This window comes from Podarcis gaigeae (assembly GCF_964106915.1).
Source record: "Podarcis gaigeae genome assembly, chromosome: 4".
Taxonomy (NCBI): Eukaryota; Metazoa; Chordata; class Lepidosauria; order Squamata; family Lacertidae; genus Podarcis; species Podarcis gaigeae.
In genome coordinates, this window is record NC_139677.1 from 29614615 (window position 1) to 29632965 (window position 18351).

Sequence of the window (18351 nt, forward strand, 5' to 3'; positions counted from 1 at the left end):
TAATGCTTTTTCACCTCATAATCACTGTTGGAGTGAGATGTGTCCGGAAATCGGTGGCATCTGTTAGAAGCCAGCACTGCCTCAGGGCTCAAACAATAACAGCTTAACTATTTAGGCCAAAATGCATGTGCTGATTTGGAGACACAGAGAGGGAGAGGGCAGGAGATGACATTACTGTCTGCGAAAGCTGAAATCCTGCCTTTTGTTTTAACTCACTGCTAAGGGCTTATGAAAACTGCTCTCACCTGTCGCAATATCACACTGAGTCCCGGAAGCGCTAACAGCATGTATGCAACAATTCAGTTGCTCAGTGATGTGTACTAGGAACGCTGGAAGTTGCCATGTAGCAAATCAGACTCGCTGGCTCACCTTGCTCAGTATTTTCTACAATGACTGCCAGTCACTCTCTAGGGGTTTCAGAAAGGGGCCTTTATTAGCACTACTTAAAAGCAATGACAAACCTAGACAGCATCTTAAAAAGCAGAGACATAACCTTGCCAACAAAGCTCCGTATAGTTAAAGCTATGGTTTTCCCAGTAGTGATGTATGGAAGTGAGAGCTGGACCATAAAGAAGGCTGATCGCCGAAGAATTGATGCTTTTGAATTATGGTGCTGGAGGAGACTGTTGAGAGTCCCATGGACTGCAAGAAGAGGAAACCTCTCCATTCTTAAGGAAATCAGCCCTGAGTGCTCACTGGAAGGACAGATCCTGAAGCTGAGGCTCCAAGACTTTGGCCACCTCATGAGAAGAGAAGACTCCCTGCAAAAGACCCCGATGTTGAGAAAGAAGGGGACGACAGAGGACAAGATGGTTGGACAGTGTTCTCGAAGCTACCAACATGAGTCTGACCAAACTGCAGGAGGCAGTGGAAGACAGGAGTGCCTGGCATGCTCTGGTCCATGGGGTCACGAAGAGTCGGACACGACTAAACAACAACAACAAAAGAAGCTGGATTGAACCTGCAATCTTCTGCATGCAAAACATTTGCTCTAACACTGAGCCATGGAACTTCTCCCCCCAGGAACTGTGTGCTAGAACACCAAAAGGTCAGAGACAGCTGTCAATGAAGGTCTGGGAAATGCACTAGAATCATAGAATTGCAGAGTTGGAAGGGACCCCAAGGGTCATCTAGTCCAACGCCCTGCAATGCAGGAAAAATCAAAACTTGTGGGAGCTATTTGAGCATGTCTGCACTGCAGTTCATTCTGATGCCGGCTCATTCAAGTTTGCTTATCTTTGCTTCCCTTTCTTCCCAAATTGACTGGGGCTGCTGGGAGTCCACATCTGGAGAGCCGGAGATTTCCCACCCCAGCTTTGCACTGCTGTACTGAGGGGTCCTGATCTTATTATATATCCTGTCTTGTTGTAGTTGCCTTTTAAAGCTTATCTTCCCTGGGCTCCCATTATCTCTCCTAGACTTTTACACCCACAATATGAAGCAAAAGGGCCATTGAGCCTCTTTACAGGCCATTCACTCCAGGAAAGGAATGCTCAAATCAGCTGAAGATCAAATAAAAGAACGGAAAGGCCCTCCACAGGAAAAGGAAGCTGCCCTGGAGTCTCATCTCTTTGTTCCTGACAGCTAGTGAGGAACTGAAAAATGGGCTGTTTGACACAGTCACTGATAAGAGCGCCTTAGTTCAGGATTCAAGGTATCTGTGGTGATCATCTCAGACATTTCCCCCTGCTTCAGATTCACAGATTACCTCATCACCCTGCCTAAGATATACTTCCAGCATAAAAAGGTATAGAAACAAACTGACTCGAAGTCTCACTGTAATGAACAGCAGCTCAACTAGAGCCAGGGCCTTTTCGGCTGCGGCTCCAATCTGGTGGAACGCTCTGTCACAAGAGACTAGGGCCCTGCGGGACCTGACATCTTTCCGCAGGGCCTGCAAGACAGAGTTGTTCCACCAGGCCTTTGGCCAGGGCGCAGCCTGACTCCCTCCTCTGGCAACCTGCTTAGAATCTTGCTTAATTAGTTGCCATTAATTTGATTTTAATTGATTTTTATAATGAAATATTTTTAGAATGTGTTTTTTAGAATCTGATTGTTTGATTGTTGATTGTTGTTAGCCGCCCTGAGCCCGGCTTCGGCTGGGGAGGGCGGGATATAAATAAAATTTATTATTATTATTATTATTATTATTATTATTATTATTACATTAGAACATCTGTGCTCTCGCACCCCTTCTAATTTGGCTCATACACAAAAAATCCCCAGTGAACGGTACCCAAGATTTCAAGGATGCATAAATATGGGTCAGAACAGAACCTTCAACTCATTTTTGTCAGATTTCAAATGCTCATCATTAAAACAATGGGAACTAAACATAGCAGCAAGGGGGGAAAGGGGTGTGAGAGAGAGGACGGATAATTCGTGGCTCCATTCTTTTGTATTAGAGACTAGATTCTCTGAATTTAAAGGTGTGAGCTTATGATTATTCAAGTGTATAAGGTTAGCAATAATGTCATGCATTTTTCCTTGTAGTTGGCCAATCTGCTCACCAGTCTGAATTAGTACCCAGCAAATAAGTCCCAAAAACTTACTACCTCACAAAAATCTTGCCAGCTCATTGGCTGACACATGCTTATGCTATTCTCCACACATTGTGACCTTCAAGAAAAAGGGGGAGTGGTGGAAAACAGCCACTTTTCTACCAGTCATAAAAACTGTGTTGCCTGGTCACTAAAGAGAATGACTCACATTTGCTATAGATGACCAAGTAAAAATATCCTTACAAGCATCAATAGCTGTCAGAAACGCAAGGCAAAACTTTCATAGGCAAACCACTTTCTTGGGAAGCAACAAAGCATATTGCTTGTTTTCAAACTATGGCAGTACCAATGGTTTTTGCATGCAGAAGGCAACACTCATTTTAAAATGAAATATTATGAATCCACTTTTTAAAACATGCAGTTAATAGATTAGCTCAATTAACACTTTTGAGTTTATATTGTCTGTGATTTTAAAAAATATATGTGTGTTTGTGATCGCAGTTATGGTCAATTTGTCCCATTTTCAACACTGCAGACAGCCTCTGTATGTCCTCAGTGTTTTTAAAGGTACAGTAAATTAGGTCATGGGAACACTGGCAGTTAATATTCCTTTGCAATAGTGTTGTTTGTGCTACGTTGCATCACTACTCAGTTTATAGTGAAGTGTGTACATGTTAATATGACAGGTTCAAGGGTATCTTCCATCTATTGCAGGTTGTAAAATCTGCATGGCATCTAGAATTGATGCAGGTAATTTAAGTTGACTTTTAAAAGTTTGTAAACTTAAAATATATCCCTGCAAAATATAATGTATGAAGAAAGTTCATGAGCAGTGGACAGGTTTTTCAAAGATGTCCTTTTAGCTAGCCCAAACTGTGGCGGTCATGCAGTAGATGGTTTCTTGCCAGTCTCACAACAACCACCCCAGCAAGCACACCTCACACACATCACAACAATACCAGATCCCTGGCTGTCCAGTCTTCCAACGCAGACTGATCATGCCCTGTAGCCTCGCTGTTGCTCACTGTTGAAGCAAGCTGAAGCAAGCGCTGACGCCACAGAAGTCTAAAGGCATTAGCAAGTTCTCAGAGGTTGCTGAAGCAGCAGCTTGCAGATCCGACAAAGTACCGTATTTTTCGCACCAGACCATAGGGCGCACCGTTTTTAGGGGGGGGGGAAATCAAGAAAAAAAATATTTCTCTCCCCCAGCCCCAAAAAGCAGCGTAAAGGCTGCGTACAACCTCTCCCTGCCGGAGGGGTTGCACACGGCTATGGCACAAGCCAAGGCAGCGAGCAGGATAGATCCCGCTCGCTGTTTTGGCTTCCTCTTTAGCCCCGCGCAACCTCTCCTTGCCGGGAGACGCTGCGCAGGGCTAAGAATCCATAGCCCCGTGCAGCCTCTCCTTGCCAGAGGGGTTGCACGCAGCTATGGAACAAGCCAAGGCAGCGAGCGGGATGGATCCCGCTCGCTGTTTTGGCTTCCTCTTTAGCCCCGTGCAGCCTCTTCCTGCCGGGAAGCTAAAGAAACCATAGCCCTGTTCAGCCTCTCCCTTCCGGAGGGGTTGCGCGTGGCTATGGCACAAGCCTGCATTCGCTCCATAGGACGCACACACATTTCCCCTCAATTTTTGGAGGGGAAAAACTGCGTCCAATAGAGCGAAAAATACGGTAGATGAATGGAGATTGCCCTCCCCAGCCGCGCTGCAGTTTAAACACCACGTGGCCGCCACCCCGGCTAACCTGATTGGTCAGCCGGGGGGTGTGACGCAGTGGCTGGGAGTCCTAATGACATGGGCAGCATCCCTCCACCCACAGCCGGGTCACTGGGAGGTCCCGGGTCGCTACCCGCAACACGGTCCCTCCCCTCCGTTTTCTGTGTGTTGCAATGGGCCTGCTGTTCACAGAAAGACTAGATGAAAGCCCTATTGAGATCACAGAAGTAGAGTCTTCAGGTCCGATATTCCTATTTATATTTTACATGCAATAAACTCGCATAAGTTCACAGTTGTTGTAATTAATATTACAAAATTCTAGATATGGATCAGTACCAGTCTTACCGTGTAGCAAGCTTATGACAAATGACCCCAGTGTCTGTTATGACTTCACTCAGCCTCAGTTCTAAATGGACTTTGCCCTGAAATATAAAATAGCAAAACATTATGGAAATAGCATATCGTTAATGTAATTCTTAAAACAACCAGGCATTGTTAACTGTTACCAAGTAAGTTTCCTTCATGAGTCTCTTGATATACACAGCATATATGCCTTGTGTTGGTGAGCAGAGGATATTGTGACAGCTACGCAGACAGGCACTCTGTGTTATTCCTATATGGAGCATGCTATATTTGATTTACTGTATTAGTCGTAATTTCACAACTTTGCTGATCTGACGCAGATCCATGTTTGGAATGAAGCAGAGTCTTGTTTCGATGCATTTGCCCCAGTCCAAATAATTGGCACATGAGGCCTGAGCACATGGAAATGCTACACAGTAGATTGTAACTATAGAACCAGTCACAGTAATGGATTTTCAAAAGACCAATATAACGATGAGTCAGAGGGAAAAGCAACTGGGCTTCTTTAGAAGGAAGAAAAATCAAAGGATGCCGTTTAAAGGATAACATTTATATGTCGAGATCTGTGTTCTAAGATTAGCAGAGAACGAGAAGATTTATTCTAGAAAAGGTTCAAGCTTGCTATTGTAGCAGATAATAAAAATATGATTGCACTTGAGAAGACTGTTTCTGGAGACTCTAGAACATGGGTAGGCAAACTAAGGCCGGGGGGGCGGATCCGGCCCGTGGACGGTCCAGGAATCAGTGTGTTTTTACATGAGTAGAATGTGTCCTTTTATTTAAAATGCACCTCTGGGTTATTTGTGGGGCCTGCCTGGTGTTTTTACATGAGTAGAATGTGTGCTTTTATTTAAAATGCATCTCTGGGTTATTTGTGGGGCATAGGAATTTGTTCATTTCCCCCCCCCTCAAAATATAGTCCAGCCCCCCATAAGGTCTGAGGGACAGTGGACCAGCCCCCTGCTGAAAAAGTTTGCTGACTCCTGCTCTAGAACTTATTCCCCCCACAAACACAAACTAGGAAATATAAAATTTTTAAAGCTGCCATATGTCAAGTTCTCAAGGTCAACAACTACATGCACACACAGATGTGGGCTGAAATGATTCGGGTTCACCCGGAAAAAAATCGGCTAATGATAAGAGTTGCCAGAAGCGCCAAACAGACGTTATTGAAAACTCATGATTGTAACTGAAAATGGCAGCCATGTGTCAAGTTTGCCATCCAAATTTACAGAAATGCATTAAATGATTATCATGCTTTCCCATCTCCTCCGATTGCCTATTACAAGGAGGAAGGATGGCGAAATGTATAATGGAGAGACTTAGTTCCCTAATGAGACATTGTATCAAGGGCAGAGGAAATTTGATACATGGCTATTTTTGGTAGCAAACCAAAAACATCCTTACCATAATGTATGGTTTTGAACCGCTGCGTTTCGTTCAAGCACAGATGCTGGCATGTTCATGTTGAGCAGAGAGTTTCAAACAAAGCTTTGCGTTTATGCCGTGCATTTCCATCACACAAAGTCTTTCACATACAACATCTTAGAAATCTATTCCACAGCCTTGTTAGGTAGGCAATCTTATCGTTATAGATGCACAAATCACTCTGCTTCTGCATGTGTTCACTCATAAGTCTGTTTCAGACTATTTCTGCGCCTACCTGTGCAATTCTTTTTTTTACATTCTACATTGAAATTTGCATTTTAAGAGTATTTTCTCTCAAACTGCACATTTCTGAACTTATTATTGTTTCTAACTGTATATTTTCTTATAATGCACATTTCTAAACCTATTTTGATATCTATTTTGAGTTAAGAACTGTGTTGGAATATCTGGAATGAGTGAAAGCTGGTGGATAACCAAGTTCCATTCTACATGTTTGTTTGGGAGACATGGATCAAGTCAGTTGACCCTGGAACACACAAGGATTGAATTCCTCAAGCATCACTAATTATTAACTCCATATGGTGGGGAAGAGCTAGTGATTGTGTTCCCCCCCACAAGGTCACCTACGGCAGTGGTTCCCAATTAATTAACTACTGAAGAGACCCCTGTTTTTCAAAAGCCAAGCCATGGACCCCCTACTTTTGAAAAAGTTGATATCACTGTGGTAGTTTTTTTATTGATGTGACTGGTACCACAGAGCCTCTGGGTGGGTTGGCAGTCGCCCTGGAGTTCGTGAACCACCAACTGTGAACCACTGACCTAGGGAGTATATGGCTAAGAATCTGAACTATGGTCTTTCAGGCTCACAGCAACTGCTTTTCACGTACACTGTTACACATAATGTCAGCATATACTCTCACATCCAGTGTTTCTCAAACTTGGGTCCCTAGCTGTTGTTGGACTACAACTCCAATCATTCCTAGCTAGCAGGACCACTGGTCAAGAATGATGGGAGTTGTAGTCCAACAACAGCCAAGGGCCCAAGTTTGAAAAACACTGCTCTAAGCACTGTGCCTTGGGGTGGTGATTCCTTCTTGCAGCTTTCTAAATAGAATCAAGTGTATTTATGCAATAATAATACTCTTGAAGGCAACTGAAGTGCTATGGCATCACAAGAATAAATATAATTATTCTTGAAATACTCAGTTACTTCCAGTTCCAGAACTCAGGTGTGGATTTACAGTACTTTAAAAGCATCCTTGTTGCAATAATGTGTTATGCACTAAATGCTACTCCCGTGTAAACAGCATGCTCCTAACCATGACAATTATGCCCTTAGGGAAAACACAAGGGACCATTAAATAATTTTCTCATGGGTGCTCTAATTCAAACTGCCTCCAGAGTACTAGAGAACAGCAGTTTGCTTTGCAAATTTACTTCATAACCAGGTCATCCAAAAGTGTTTACATTTATAAATAAAAAGTGTATTTTTGGATTGATGGGCCCAATCTCAAGCACATGTAGAGCTAGATAAACAGTCATCAGCTAGACCAGAATCATATAAATGTAGATACACTTTAAGATAGTAAAGGGGAAAGAACTAAACAAAATTACATCTACAACACTTAAAGCAAAGTAAAATGTATCAAGTCAAAATTATTCATTACATTAATCGACCACTTTATACGAAATGACTTAACATACAGCACATCAAGGATATGCAAGTCCAGAAAAATTTAAAGCAATGTACAATTAAAAAATACATAAAATGCTCATCCAGAAACATGTTAATTAGAACAAGTCTTACCAACCCCACTAAAAGACCACTCACTACTTGAGGTGGCAATATTAATTAGCCAAAGGCCTGGGTAAACAAAATGTGCCTGAAGATAGACAAAGATGGTGCCAGGTGCATCTCCCTAAGGAAAGCCACCGATGAAAAAGCCTGTTCTCATGTGACTAGCCTCCACACCTCCCTCAGGTGGGACACACAGAGAAGGGCCTCTGATGAAGACCACAAGGTCTGGGATAGTTCATTTATTCTATTCTATTCTGACTGGATCAAATGCATACAATGATTTGGATCCACAGAAACAGAAGACAACAATTTTTCGCTGATTTTCCCCTTCAGCCCCCCGTTTCTTTAAAGTCTGTTCTGAAGAACCTTCCAGAACAGTGTGGGAGGTGACATGAGGTGCTGGAAGAGAAAGTGAGAAATCACACAAAAAAAAACTTACATCCTCATTCCTGCCACCAGCCAGAGCCCCTGATAAATCAATGACTCTTCAAGCTATTTTTTAAAAAAAATTTAAAATATGTGTGATATTAAGTGAAATATTATAGTCTGTCTTGTATTTTGATTTATGTAAACTAATAAAAATTACGCATGAAAAAAAAAATGACTCTTCAAGCTATGGTAGGCTTGGCATTTTTTTTTTTTTAAGGGCATTACAATAAGTGAAGAAACCAATAGGTGTTGCCTAGAAACACATGTGATTAGTCTCCCCGGGCAAAACCAGGAACTGACTGTCGTAGCCAGGCAAGCACACACTAGACGACCCCCTGTTCCAAATAAATGATAGGGGGTGCGTTGTTTAAAGAAAGTATGGAAGAGGAAAGGAAGCACAATGATAATTTTACACATGTACTGCAAACTCTTCCTCATGACTACTGCCTTGTGATACAGTAACCTCAAGAGCTTGGATTAGCTGTAATACTGTACTACTGATTTTTACTGACATTATTGCAATGATGCAACTGCTACCACGAATCCATGAAATAAGGCGCTGCGTGGTTTTCTTGTTCCTGAAGACACGTGAAAAGTATAGGTTACATTGCATAGTGCAATGAATTTCGTTTCTCTCGCCTCCTTTTTTGTATCTTGAATCCACTGGTTCGGGTCCTGCCCTCTGGAGCAGCAGAAAGCAAGTTTGCTCCAGCTTCCATCTAGCAGCCCTTTCGATATTTGAGGATAGCTCTCGTATCACCTCAGTCTTCTCTTCTCCAGGCTAAACATATCCAACTCTCTCAACAGTTCCTCATAAGGCTTGGTTTCCAGGCCCTTGATCATCTTGGTTGCCCTCCTCTGCACACATTCCAGCTTGTTGATATCCGTCTTACACTGTGGTGCCCAAACCTGGACACAGTATTCCAGGTGGAGACTGGCCAAGGCAGAAGAGAGTGGCACTATTACTTCCTGTTAACTGGGCACTATACTTCTGCTGATGCAGCTTAGAGGGGCACTAGCCTTCTTCCCTTGCTGCATCACAATGCTGACTCATGTGGTCTACTAAGACCCCCTAGGTCTTTTTTAATATGTGCTGGCAAGCCAGGTGTCTCCCATATGTACACCTGATTATTCCTGCCTAAGTGCAGAACTTTACATTTGTCCTTATTGAAATTCATTTTGTTACGTTCGGGCCTGTTCTCCAGTCTGTTCATGAATCATGATTCAATCTATCTCCTGAGGTATTAGAGCTACCCCTCCCAGTTTGGTGTTGCCTGCAATTTGATGAGCATCCCCTCAATTCCTTCATCCAAGTCTTTTATAAAGATGTTGAACACTAGTCACTTTCCCAGGTTGATGAGTAAGCATTGGGGAGTACTCTTTAGGTTTGGTCAGTCAAACAGCAACAAATCTACCTAGAAATAACATCATATAGCCCACATTTTACTAGCTTCTCCACAATAATATAATAGGAGACTTTGTTGAGTTCCAGTATAATTCTCCTTTCCCCCACATCTGCCTTGGCATTGCAACAACTCAAGAGTAGTGGAGAAGCTTTGTCAATCCAGCTCAGTGCTGGCTCAAGGATTTTGGTGATCCTGGAACCTACAGCAAGTCTTTTAACCTGGAGGAAACCAAGAATATTCACATGCCGTTTCTGATCCTAGGTGCTCATTGCAAAGCCACATGAGTGCTGCTGAATAAATGGACCCAGAACAGAACTAGGTGGTAAATAGCCTTCGAGTGGTGTGTAATTGTGGAGAGGGTGGGGCTCAGAAAGTATGAAAATAGGGTGGTTATTTTCATCTGAAATGTTGGAGGGCTATGTATCCGGTTACTAGATTTGCAAACAGCATCTTTCTCATCCAACAGTTGTTGTGCTGAGCCACAGAAATTATAAGACTCCCCCTCCCCCTTCCAGTTTAGCCTTTAGCTGACGATTGCTGTGTGGTTAAAGGAGAGTTTCCTTTGGGCCATGGCACTGCATTGACATACAAAGATACTGCAGTGACATGGGGCAATCATCTCAGTTGTGGTCTACAACAACTGTTGAAGTTCGTTTGCAAACTGTTGGTTCAAAGAAACTACACATACGTTTCAAGCAGTGAACTGTTGGCACCAGCTAAGGCCTTGGACTCTACTCTTACAAGGGAGGGAATGATTAATGTCTCAGTAGAAGATTTTGTGAGGCACCTGCCTTCAAATACTTGGTGGGTTGAGATTTCTGCATTCCACAGGGTTGGAGTAGATGATCCTTAGGGTTCTCTTCCAACTACAGTGGTACCTTGGGTTAAGTACTTAATTCGTTCCAGAGGTCCGTTCTTAACCTGAAACTGTTCTTAACCTGAAGCACCACTTTAGCTAATGGGGCCTCCCGCTGCTGCTGCACCGCCGGAGCATGATTTCTGTTCTCATCCTGAAGCAAAGTTCTTAACCTGAGGTACTATTTCTGGGTTAGCGGAGTCTGTAACCTGAAGCGTATGTAACCTGAAGCGTATGTAACCCAAGGTACCACTGTATACAATACTATGTGGGGTGCAATATGAAGGAAGAAGAAGAGGAGGAGGAGGAAGAAGAAGAAGTTGCTCTCTCTTGACCCTGAGTAAAAAAATGGCAAGACTGACAAGATGCTTCCTAAGAGAAAACACACAATGAGCCATCAGATTGCTCACTGGAGAGTAGAGATAGGTCAAGGGCCTCCCTTCTCCCAATATCTTTTCACCTGCATCTTAGCATGCCCACCCCCATTTCCATGTCCTTCCAGTTAGGAATCTACGCTACTTCCCCTTATGTGAGCTTTTTAATCCCATTCACCTCAGTCAGAACAGTAATAGGTTCCATCTTCACTATATATTTAAAGTGGTATTATACCACTTTAAACTGTCATGGCTCCCCGCAAGATTCTTGGGAACTGTAGTTTGTTAAGGGTGCTGAGAGCTTTTAGGAGACCCCTCTTCCCCTCACAAAGCTATAATTACCAGTTTAAGAGTTTATCCCCTTCTTCCTAGGGAGCTCTGGGAATTGTAGCTTGGGAGGGTAACAGGGGTGTCCTAAAAACTCTCAAGACCCTTAATGAACTACCGCTCCCAGAATTCCTTGGGGGGGGGAACCATGGCTGTTTAAAGTGGTAGGATACTGCTTTATATGTAAAGTGCAGATAGGGCATAGAGACAACTCTGGCAGCACCTTCCATATTATTCATTCCACCATTAATATCTGCCTGTCTCTTGGCTCAAGCACGGGAGTCTGGGTAAGGAGGAAAACTACTAAAACCACAATGGGGAGCAGGAGGTAGCCAACAGGCAACACCAATAGTCCTCTTTTGCTTTATGCAAGTTACAGCCCCACTGTACAGTTTGGGAATACGAAGGTGTCAGGACCTGACTGCTGGGTGAGAGGAGGAAAGGCAGGGGGCAGAAGGAAATCTGAAAGCAGCAAGACTAACTTCTTTGTTCCACAGACCAGCAGGAAGCCTAGTCCAGATAGGGGTCAGGGAGTTATCAGCTGACTGCTCTGGTCAACTGGAGCATGGAGGTTTGCTTAGCTGGTGTTGCAGTCACCTTGCAGTTCCCTCCTTTGCCAGACCCTAGTGGGACACACAAGCTAGGAAAATCACCTACCAGGACTTAGGTCATCCCTTCAAGACTTGTTGCAGTGGGTTCAATTCCTGACTGAAGCTAGAAAAGAGCCTCCCAACATTACTGCTAATATGAATTGCCCCATAATTGTTTGGGTTGAAGAGGATCAGCACTGAGTAAACAGGAATGCATTAGATTATAGCATGAAAAGCTGCATCCCAAACTGAAATGCCAGACTCAAAAACTGCATTAGTTTTCAACATCTCAGAAACTTTCTTGCCCACGATACATGCACACTTAACACCCTACTACTAACAAAGCAAGAGACATGAAAACTATTGTTTGTTAGATAAAGTGGTTACACCCTTTTGTTTCCTGGTTGGGTAACGGCCGGGGGGCCGGAAATAGCTTTTTTCACTTTCACATCATCTGTGGTTACATTATAGTCAACAAGGCCTTTCTGATCTTGCAAATGATTAACTTGGTTCAAATAAGCTCTCTGCTAGATACATGTAAATAAGCTGAACAAGCCTTATTACGGCAACTACTGAACAATACCGACACTATGTATTTTTTTAAAAAACGGTTTACAGTGGTCCTAAACACACCATTCTGCAAAGGATCCAAATAATTTCTCCGTTAAAACAGCCCTCACCGTTTTCAGTTATTTCTTAGCATACAAGCGAGACTACATGAGATACAAATCAGAGATATAGACTATAATCAAAGTAACATAGATGTGCACATTTTAACACCAAAGCATGCAAGCTACAGAACCTTGTTTTGATAGGCTAGTTTCCTAGGAGAGTTGCATATACAACATTAAAGAAAATAAGGCAAAAGGCTTGCTGAATGTTGTCGTTAGGCCCTTCTGGGCATGCAGAACTATGGCCAAACCAATGATTTGAATACGTGTCCCAGCCAACCACCCACAAGATTGTTCTGTCCCAGCGAATGGCTGTACTCCTGCTTTTCTTGGGATCAGTCTCTGTGCCAAGGCCTGTAGACAAGAAAGAGCTTGCAGAGGCCTTTAGGAGAGGTGTGGAAGATCATGCCATGAAATCAAAGGCCTGACTCTCATTTTGAATGTCCAGGAATGGTGGCTCAACAGAGGGGTTCTCTACCAACTCTTATGGGGAGCCTCCACATTCCTCTCTGTCCCTGGCAGGGATGACCTAATGCAAAAATTGAGAGGGCCAGCTTTTGAACTGTTTTAAACTTGCAGTTTCATCTACTGCTTTCAATCGTGGGAAGGCTTTTTTTCGCTCTAGGTCTTTCCTCCTGTTCAACTAAATACAGTGGTACCTCGGGTTACATACGCTTCAGGTTACATACACTTCAGGTTAAAGACTCCGCTAACCCAGAAATAGTGCTTCAGGTTAAGAACTTTGCTTCAGGATGAGAAGCATCCTGGCGGTGTGGCAGCAGCAGGAGGCCCCATTAGCTAAAGTGGTGCTTCAGGTTAAGAACAGTTTCAGGTTAAGTACGTACCTCTGGAACAAATTAAGTACTTAACTTGAGGTACCACTGTATGCTTTTTGGTGGTTTGAATCTCTTCACAACGGTAGATTTCATGATACCTCAAAGCGGGAGAGTGAAATTATTTGCCTCACGTCAGACTGGAGAGAGCAATGCTCCCAAAATCAATAAAGTATATAACAAAATTCAGGCCTCAAAGAAAAAAAAATGTTCAGAATCTGTTATTTCTCATTGCCAATTAATCAATCTGGACTTTTACCATGTCATGCATCCAACTATTATTCTATTTATAACCATGACTTCATGTGGAACTAATGCCTATCTGGGGATTTTTCAGAATCTGGTTTTATTTGCCAGGGACATCCCACAGCAAGGGAGAGGAGCAAAGGGCACAGGTGCAGCAGTTCATAAATGGTAGAGTTGGAACTGGGATAATTTTTAAAAAAATGTTTACTGTGAAATTACAGGGAAACTCATAATTACCTTGTTCCATCACTTCAAGAAAGCATGTTCCAATTTAAACTTTCGTTTTCTGCCATGAGTGTTGAAACATGTTTTAATATGAAACCTAGGGTTCTGAAATCCTGAGTAAAAACATTGCATGCATTAGTCCACTAAATTCCGCCTCTATCCATTTTAGATGTATGTTACATGCTAGCTCTGAAGCCATCCTGATGGGGGTAAAAATTACTGTGGCAAGAATTAGCCCAAGCAATGGCTAATCTCTGTTTGCACCATTTTATCATTTCAGTGAATGTCAAGCAGGCCTTGCATTAATTTCAGAATCATATACTTAGCAGGTATTAGTGACACCACAGTGTCTGGTGGTGAACAAAATGGATGGGTGTGTGTGTGAAGAGGAAGGTTTCAAGCAGCCCATTGGTCCTTTCTGAAGTGGTTGTAAATGCTTCCAGGTCAGGTATATGTCTTTTGTAGAGCGTTTGGTTCCTTTTACCTTCCTGTGGCATCTGACCCAAGCCTGCTGGTTTCTGCCTGCCACCCTCCCCTGCATCCTGCTTCTAGGTGCAGGTTACACCAGGCAATGTATTCTAAGAAGCAATTCCAAGGGACAAACTCTCTGTTCCACTTCAGTCGCACGTGACAAAGAAGAGGATAATTTACAGCAGAAAAGGGATAGGAGAAAGGGTTATCTAACTCTTACCCAGACACCCTGGAAATCTTCTCCAGCTTTTTCCTACCACATAAGAAGTTTGTCTGCCAAACACGGGCCCAGAACCTCATGAGGGAAAAAGCAACTTGTGGGGTATTTCAGGGGAATGCAGCTGGTAGGGGAAGGTTTAAGCACCCTCTTGTCCTTCACCTGCTTCCCGCCCCCCTTTTTAGAGCTTTTGCAATGAAGAAGGAACCAGTGGGACAATATGGTCCTCCCTATGCTTTGATCTTCTGACAAACTGTGCTTGGAACTTGTTAGAAACCCTCCAAATCTTCTTGCCAGTACTTGGCTCAACTTAGTTTCAGCTGCCTGCAGCTCAGCCCTTAAAGCATCCAGTCAACCCAGAGTCTAAGGTCCTAGTAATGACGCACTTGGTGCTGGAGGAGACTCTTGAGAGTCCCATGGACTACAAGAAGAGGAAACCTCTCCATTCTTAAGGAAATCAGCCCTGAGTGCTCACTGGAAGGACAGATCCTGAAGCTGAGGCTCCAATACATTGGCCACCTCATGAGAAGAGAAGACTCCCTGGAAAAGACCCTGATGTTGGGAAAGATGGAGGGCACGAGGAGAAGGGGACGACAGAGGACGAGATGGTTGGATAGTGTTCCCGAAGCTACCAACATGAGTTTGACTAAACTGCGGGAGGCAGTGGAAGACAGGAGTGCCTGGTGTGCTCTGGTCCATGGGGTCATGAAGAGTCGGACACGACTAAACAACTAAACAACAACAATGTCGCACAGCGCTGTTGCTTTGGTATAGATACCAAATCGTCACAACTGCATGAATGAGATTTACTTTACAAAGAAAAACTCTTAGGAAAATATAAATTTAGTATTTTATTTTAGTATATATCTTCTCCTGCTTTAAGCATCCCACTCAACAGTACTAGAAAGTTGTACTTTTCTGTTAGAAAAATAGGCCAGCACACTTTACACATAATGGACAAGAACACTGAACAAACTATTCCACTCGAAGTAAACGCTTATCACTGAGCTCCAAATGTAGCTTCAAGAAGTTGGGCTTTTACAAAGCAAAAAATAGAGGAAGTGATAAACAACACAGAAATAGTACTGCGTTTATAATTAGGATTTGGAGCCTAACTAGAATTTTAAACACAAAACATTTGTGACAAGACACAAGAGCTTGAGTTATAAATAGCCAGCAGTCTCCTGGAAAGTAACACTGGACAAACAATTCCCACAGCTTCAATATGTTGAGATGGTACAGCAAATATCAACAGTGACATGGGCTGTATAAATATTGGCTCACTCCACATGGTAAAGAGAAATCTGCATTTCCCACAGGAAGCAAACATTAGCACTGACTGGGTCTGTGTGTGTGCCTGTGCATGAGCATGTGTGTGTTTAACTACTGCTCTTAAAATTATCTGAGGCCAATATCCAGTATCATTTCATGTGCACTGAAAAAAGGTAAAGGTAAAGGACCCCTGGACGGTTAAGTCCAGTCAAAGGCGACTATGGGGTACGGCGCTCATCTCGCTTTCAGGCCGAGGGAGAAGGCGTTTGTCCACAGACAGCTTTCTGGGTCATGTGGCCAGCATGACTAAACTGCTTCTGGTGCAATGGAACACCGTGATGGAAACCAGAGCACATGGAAACACTGTTTACCTTCCCGCCACAGTGGTACCTATTTATCTCCTTGCACTGGCGTGCTTTCAAACTGCTAGGTTGGCAGAAGCTGGGACAGAGCACTCCGTTGCAGGGATTTGAACCACCAACCTTTTGATTGGCAAGCCCAAGAGGCTCAGTGGTTTAGACCACTAATTACCCCCTCACACACTTTTCACAGCCTTTTTGAAAAAGTAACCTACATAGCTGATTAGTAGTTACTCATTTACATAATGCCACCAATAAACATGGCACTTTAAGAGTAACATAAGGGGGAAGAGGGGAGTTCCCTAGAACTTCCCCTCAAAATTTCAGCTTCTAGAGAAGTTCTTGCAATTTTGAGCAGGGAGCACTGTGTTGCTCTGGTTGTACTCCAACCTAAAACGACACTTCCAGAAGATGGCATTGGGCAATGCCTGCTCAGTCTCTTGAGCTTTTGGCTGCAGAGTGCCACTGTGGTTTAATTCTGTCCCCAACAGTGTTTAGCATCTATAATATGGAACTGACGGACCAGTCATTACAGGCTTTGGAGTGAGAGGTCATCAGTGTACCAGTTATATCCGGCTCTATTTCTCTGTACAGAGTCGGACAAGGCTATGCAGGTCTTGAACCAATGCTTGGTTTGGTGAGAGTGAATCCTGATAAGACAAAGGCCCTGTGGGTAGGTAGTTCCCAGATCTGGGACTTGAGGAGGCTGCTGTCTGTCCTGGATGGGATTGAGCTCCCTCTGAAGCCATAGGTCTGGTAGTCTGGACGTGCTCCTACAGCAGGAGTGGGGACTCCTTGGCCCTCCAGATGTTCTTGAGCTATAACTTCCATCACCCCTGATGACAGGCCATACTTGCTGGGGTTGATGAGACTAGTAACATCTGGAGGGCTAAAGGTTCCCCACATGTATCTTCAATCTTTTCAGGCCCAGGCCCCACTTTTAACCATTTGGGGACCCATTTCTTAGTCTTTTACCATATATTTGCAAGGTGGTCGTGCTCCTATTGTGACCCACCTTGGATCAAGCCATGACCCAGCTATGGGTCCCAACCCATCAGTTGAAGACTTGTGTGTTAAGAGGCTTCTCCTGTACAGACCTGCCTGGTGAGTCAGGTCTACCAGGGGAGCTCTCTTGCCAGTAGACTCTTATAGCAGCAGCTGAGGTCTGCTATATGCAAGCGAGAGCCTTCTTAATTATGGTGCCCCAGTTTTAGAATCCCTTCCCCTTCGTGATATGGCTTCTAACTGTTCTTTTTAGATGAAGACCCTGGTTATGCCCAGTCTTCTTCTGGTGGAATACCAGTATTGGTATTTTTAAAGTTGGCAGCTCATCATGTACCTGCCTTGTTTATAGTAACTGTCTTGTGCATCTGAAACTGTTTTCCTTGCAACCTGCTTTGAAACTGTTTTCCTTGCAACCGTGCAATGAAAAGCAGGTAAGAAATGCTTTAAATAAGGAAATTATTCTACATAATAATGAAGATTAGTTGCAGACTGCAGCAGCTATTTAACAAAAGCAAGCACACAATGTTATCAGAAGCAGTGTACGATTTCCTCTTTCCACGCAGAAGGAAATATGGTTGTTTGTGCAGATACCACTACCAAATTAATATATGCTTCTTACAACATTTTATAAAATTAACTTCTTGGAGCTAGTCTGCACAGAACTGCTATTATGCAGAGAGTACTTGAGACACCCTACAAATAACCCCTACCTGCTGTTCTCAACTAAAAAAATAAAGGGATCCAAAAGCTATTCCATTTGAACTGCTAAGCTCACAATCACTGGGCAGCTTATGATATAGCAACGAAAGAAACAATCTCACCTGTACTTCTGAATCAGCATCAACATGTTGCAGCTGAAACCAGGTGTCTCTGTTATGGTACTTTTGCAAATCTTCTTTCAATATTGCTACTTTTCCTGAAAACACATCAAATTATAAAATATCATGCTGAGTACATATAGGGATCTCGATATACATTTCAGGGGAAATGTTCAGTTCAGAAAAACAACTGCACCAGTCTTCTACGGACAGGACATACCGTATTTTTCCGTGTATAAGATGCCCCCATGTAAAAGACGACCCCTATTTTTTTAGCCCCAAATCAAGAAATAAATATTTTAAACACCAAACAGAACAATTTGTTATTTTATTAAATATTCAAAACACTGGTATATTTAGTACCGTATAATTAAACATCAAACAGAACAGCTTTACCAATATATTTAGTATCGTAATTACAGTAGGTAATATTTTTTTTATTCTGGGGGGCTAGTCAGCATCGGGACGCAGGTGGCGCTGTGGTCTAAA

The 18351-nt window shown here is 43.2% G+C and overlaps 1 protein-coding gene and 1 long non-coding RNA gene across 3 annotated transcripts in view; one reads left to right on the forward strand and one right to left on the reverse strand.

The window, feature by feature from the left end:
• The window catches only part of RASA3 (RAS p21 protein activator 3), a 126409-nt gene that overhangs the window by 42484 nt on the left and 65574 nt on the right, over positions 1 to 18351 (reverse strand). For both annotated transcript variants that reach the window (XM_083735519.1, XM_083735520.1), the window contains exons 4-5: positions 17866 to 17960; positions 4559 to 4635 (exon numbers count right to left, since the gene is read on the reverse strand). In XM_083735519.1, coding sequence (XP_083591645.1) covers positions 4559 to 4635; positions 17866 to 17960 — 172 coding nt within the window. The remainder of the gene's footprint in view (positions 1 to 4558; positions 4636 to 17865; positions 17961 to 18351) is intronic.
• The window catches only part of LOC310843147, a 147300-nt gene continuing 133011 nt past the window's right edge, over positions 4063 to 18351 (forward strand). Inside the window, exon 1 of the long non-coding RNA XR_014563533.1 lies at positions 4063 to 4169. This is a non-coding gene — a long non-coding RNA (uncharacterized lncRNA). The remainder of the gene's footprint in view (positions 4170 to 18351) is intronic.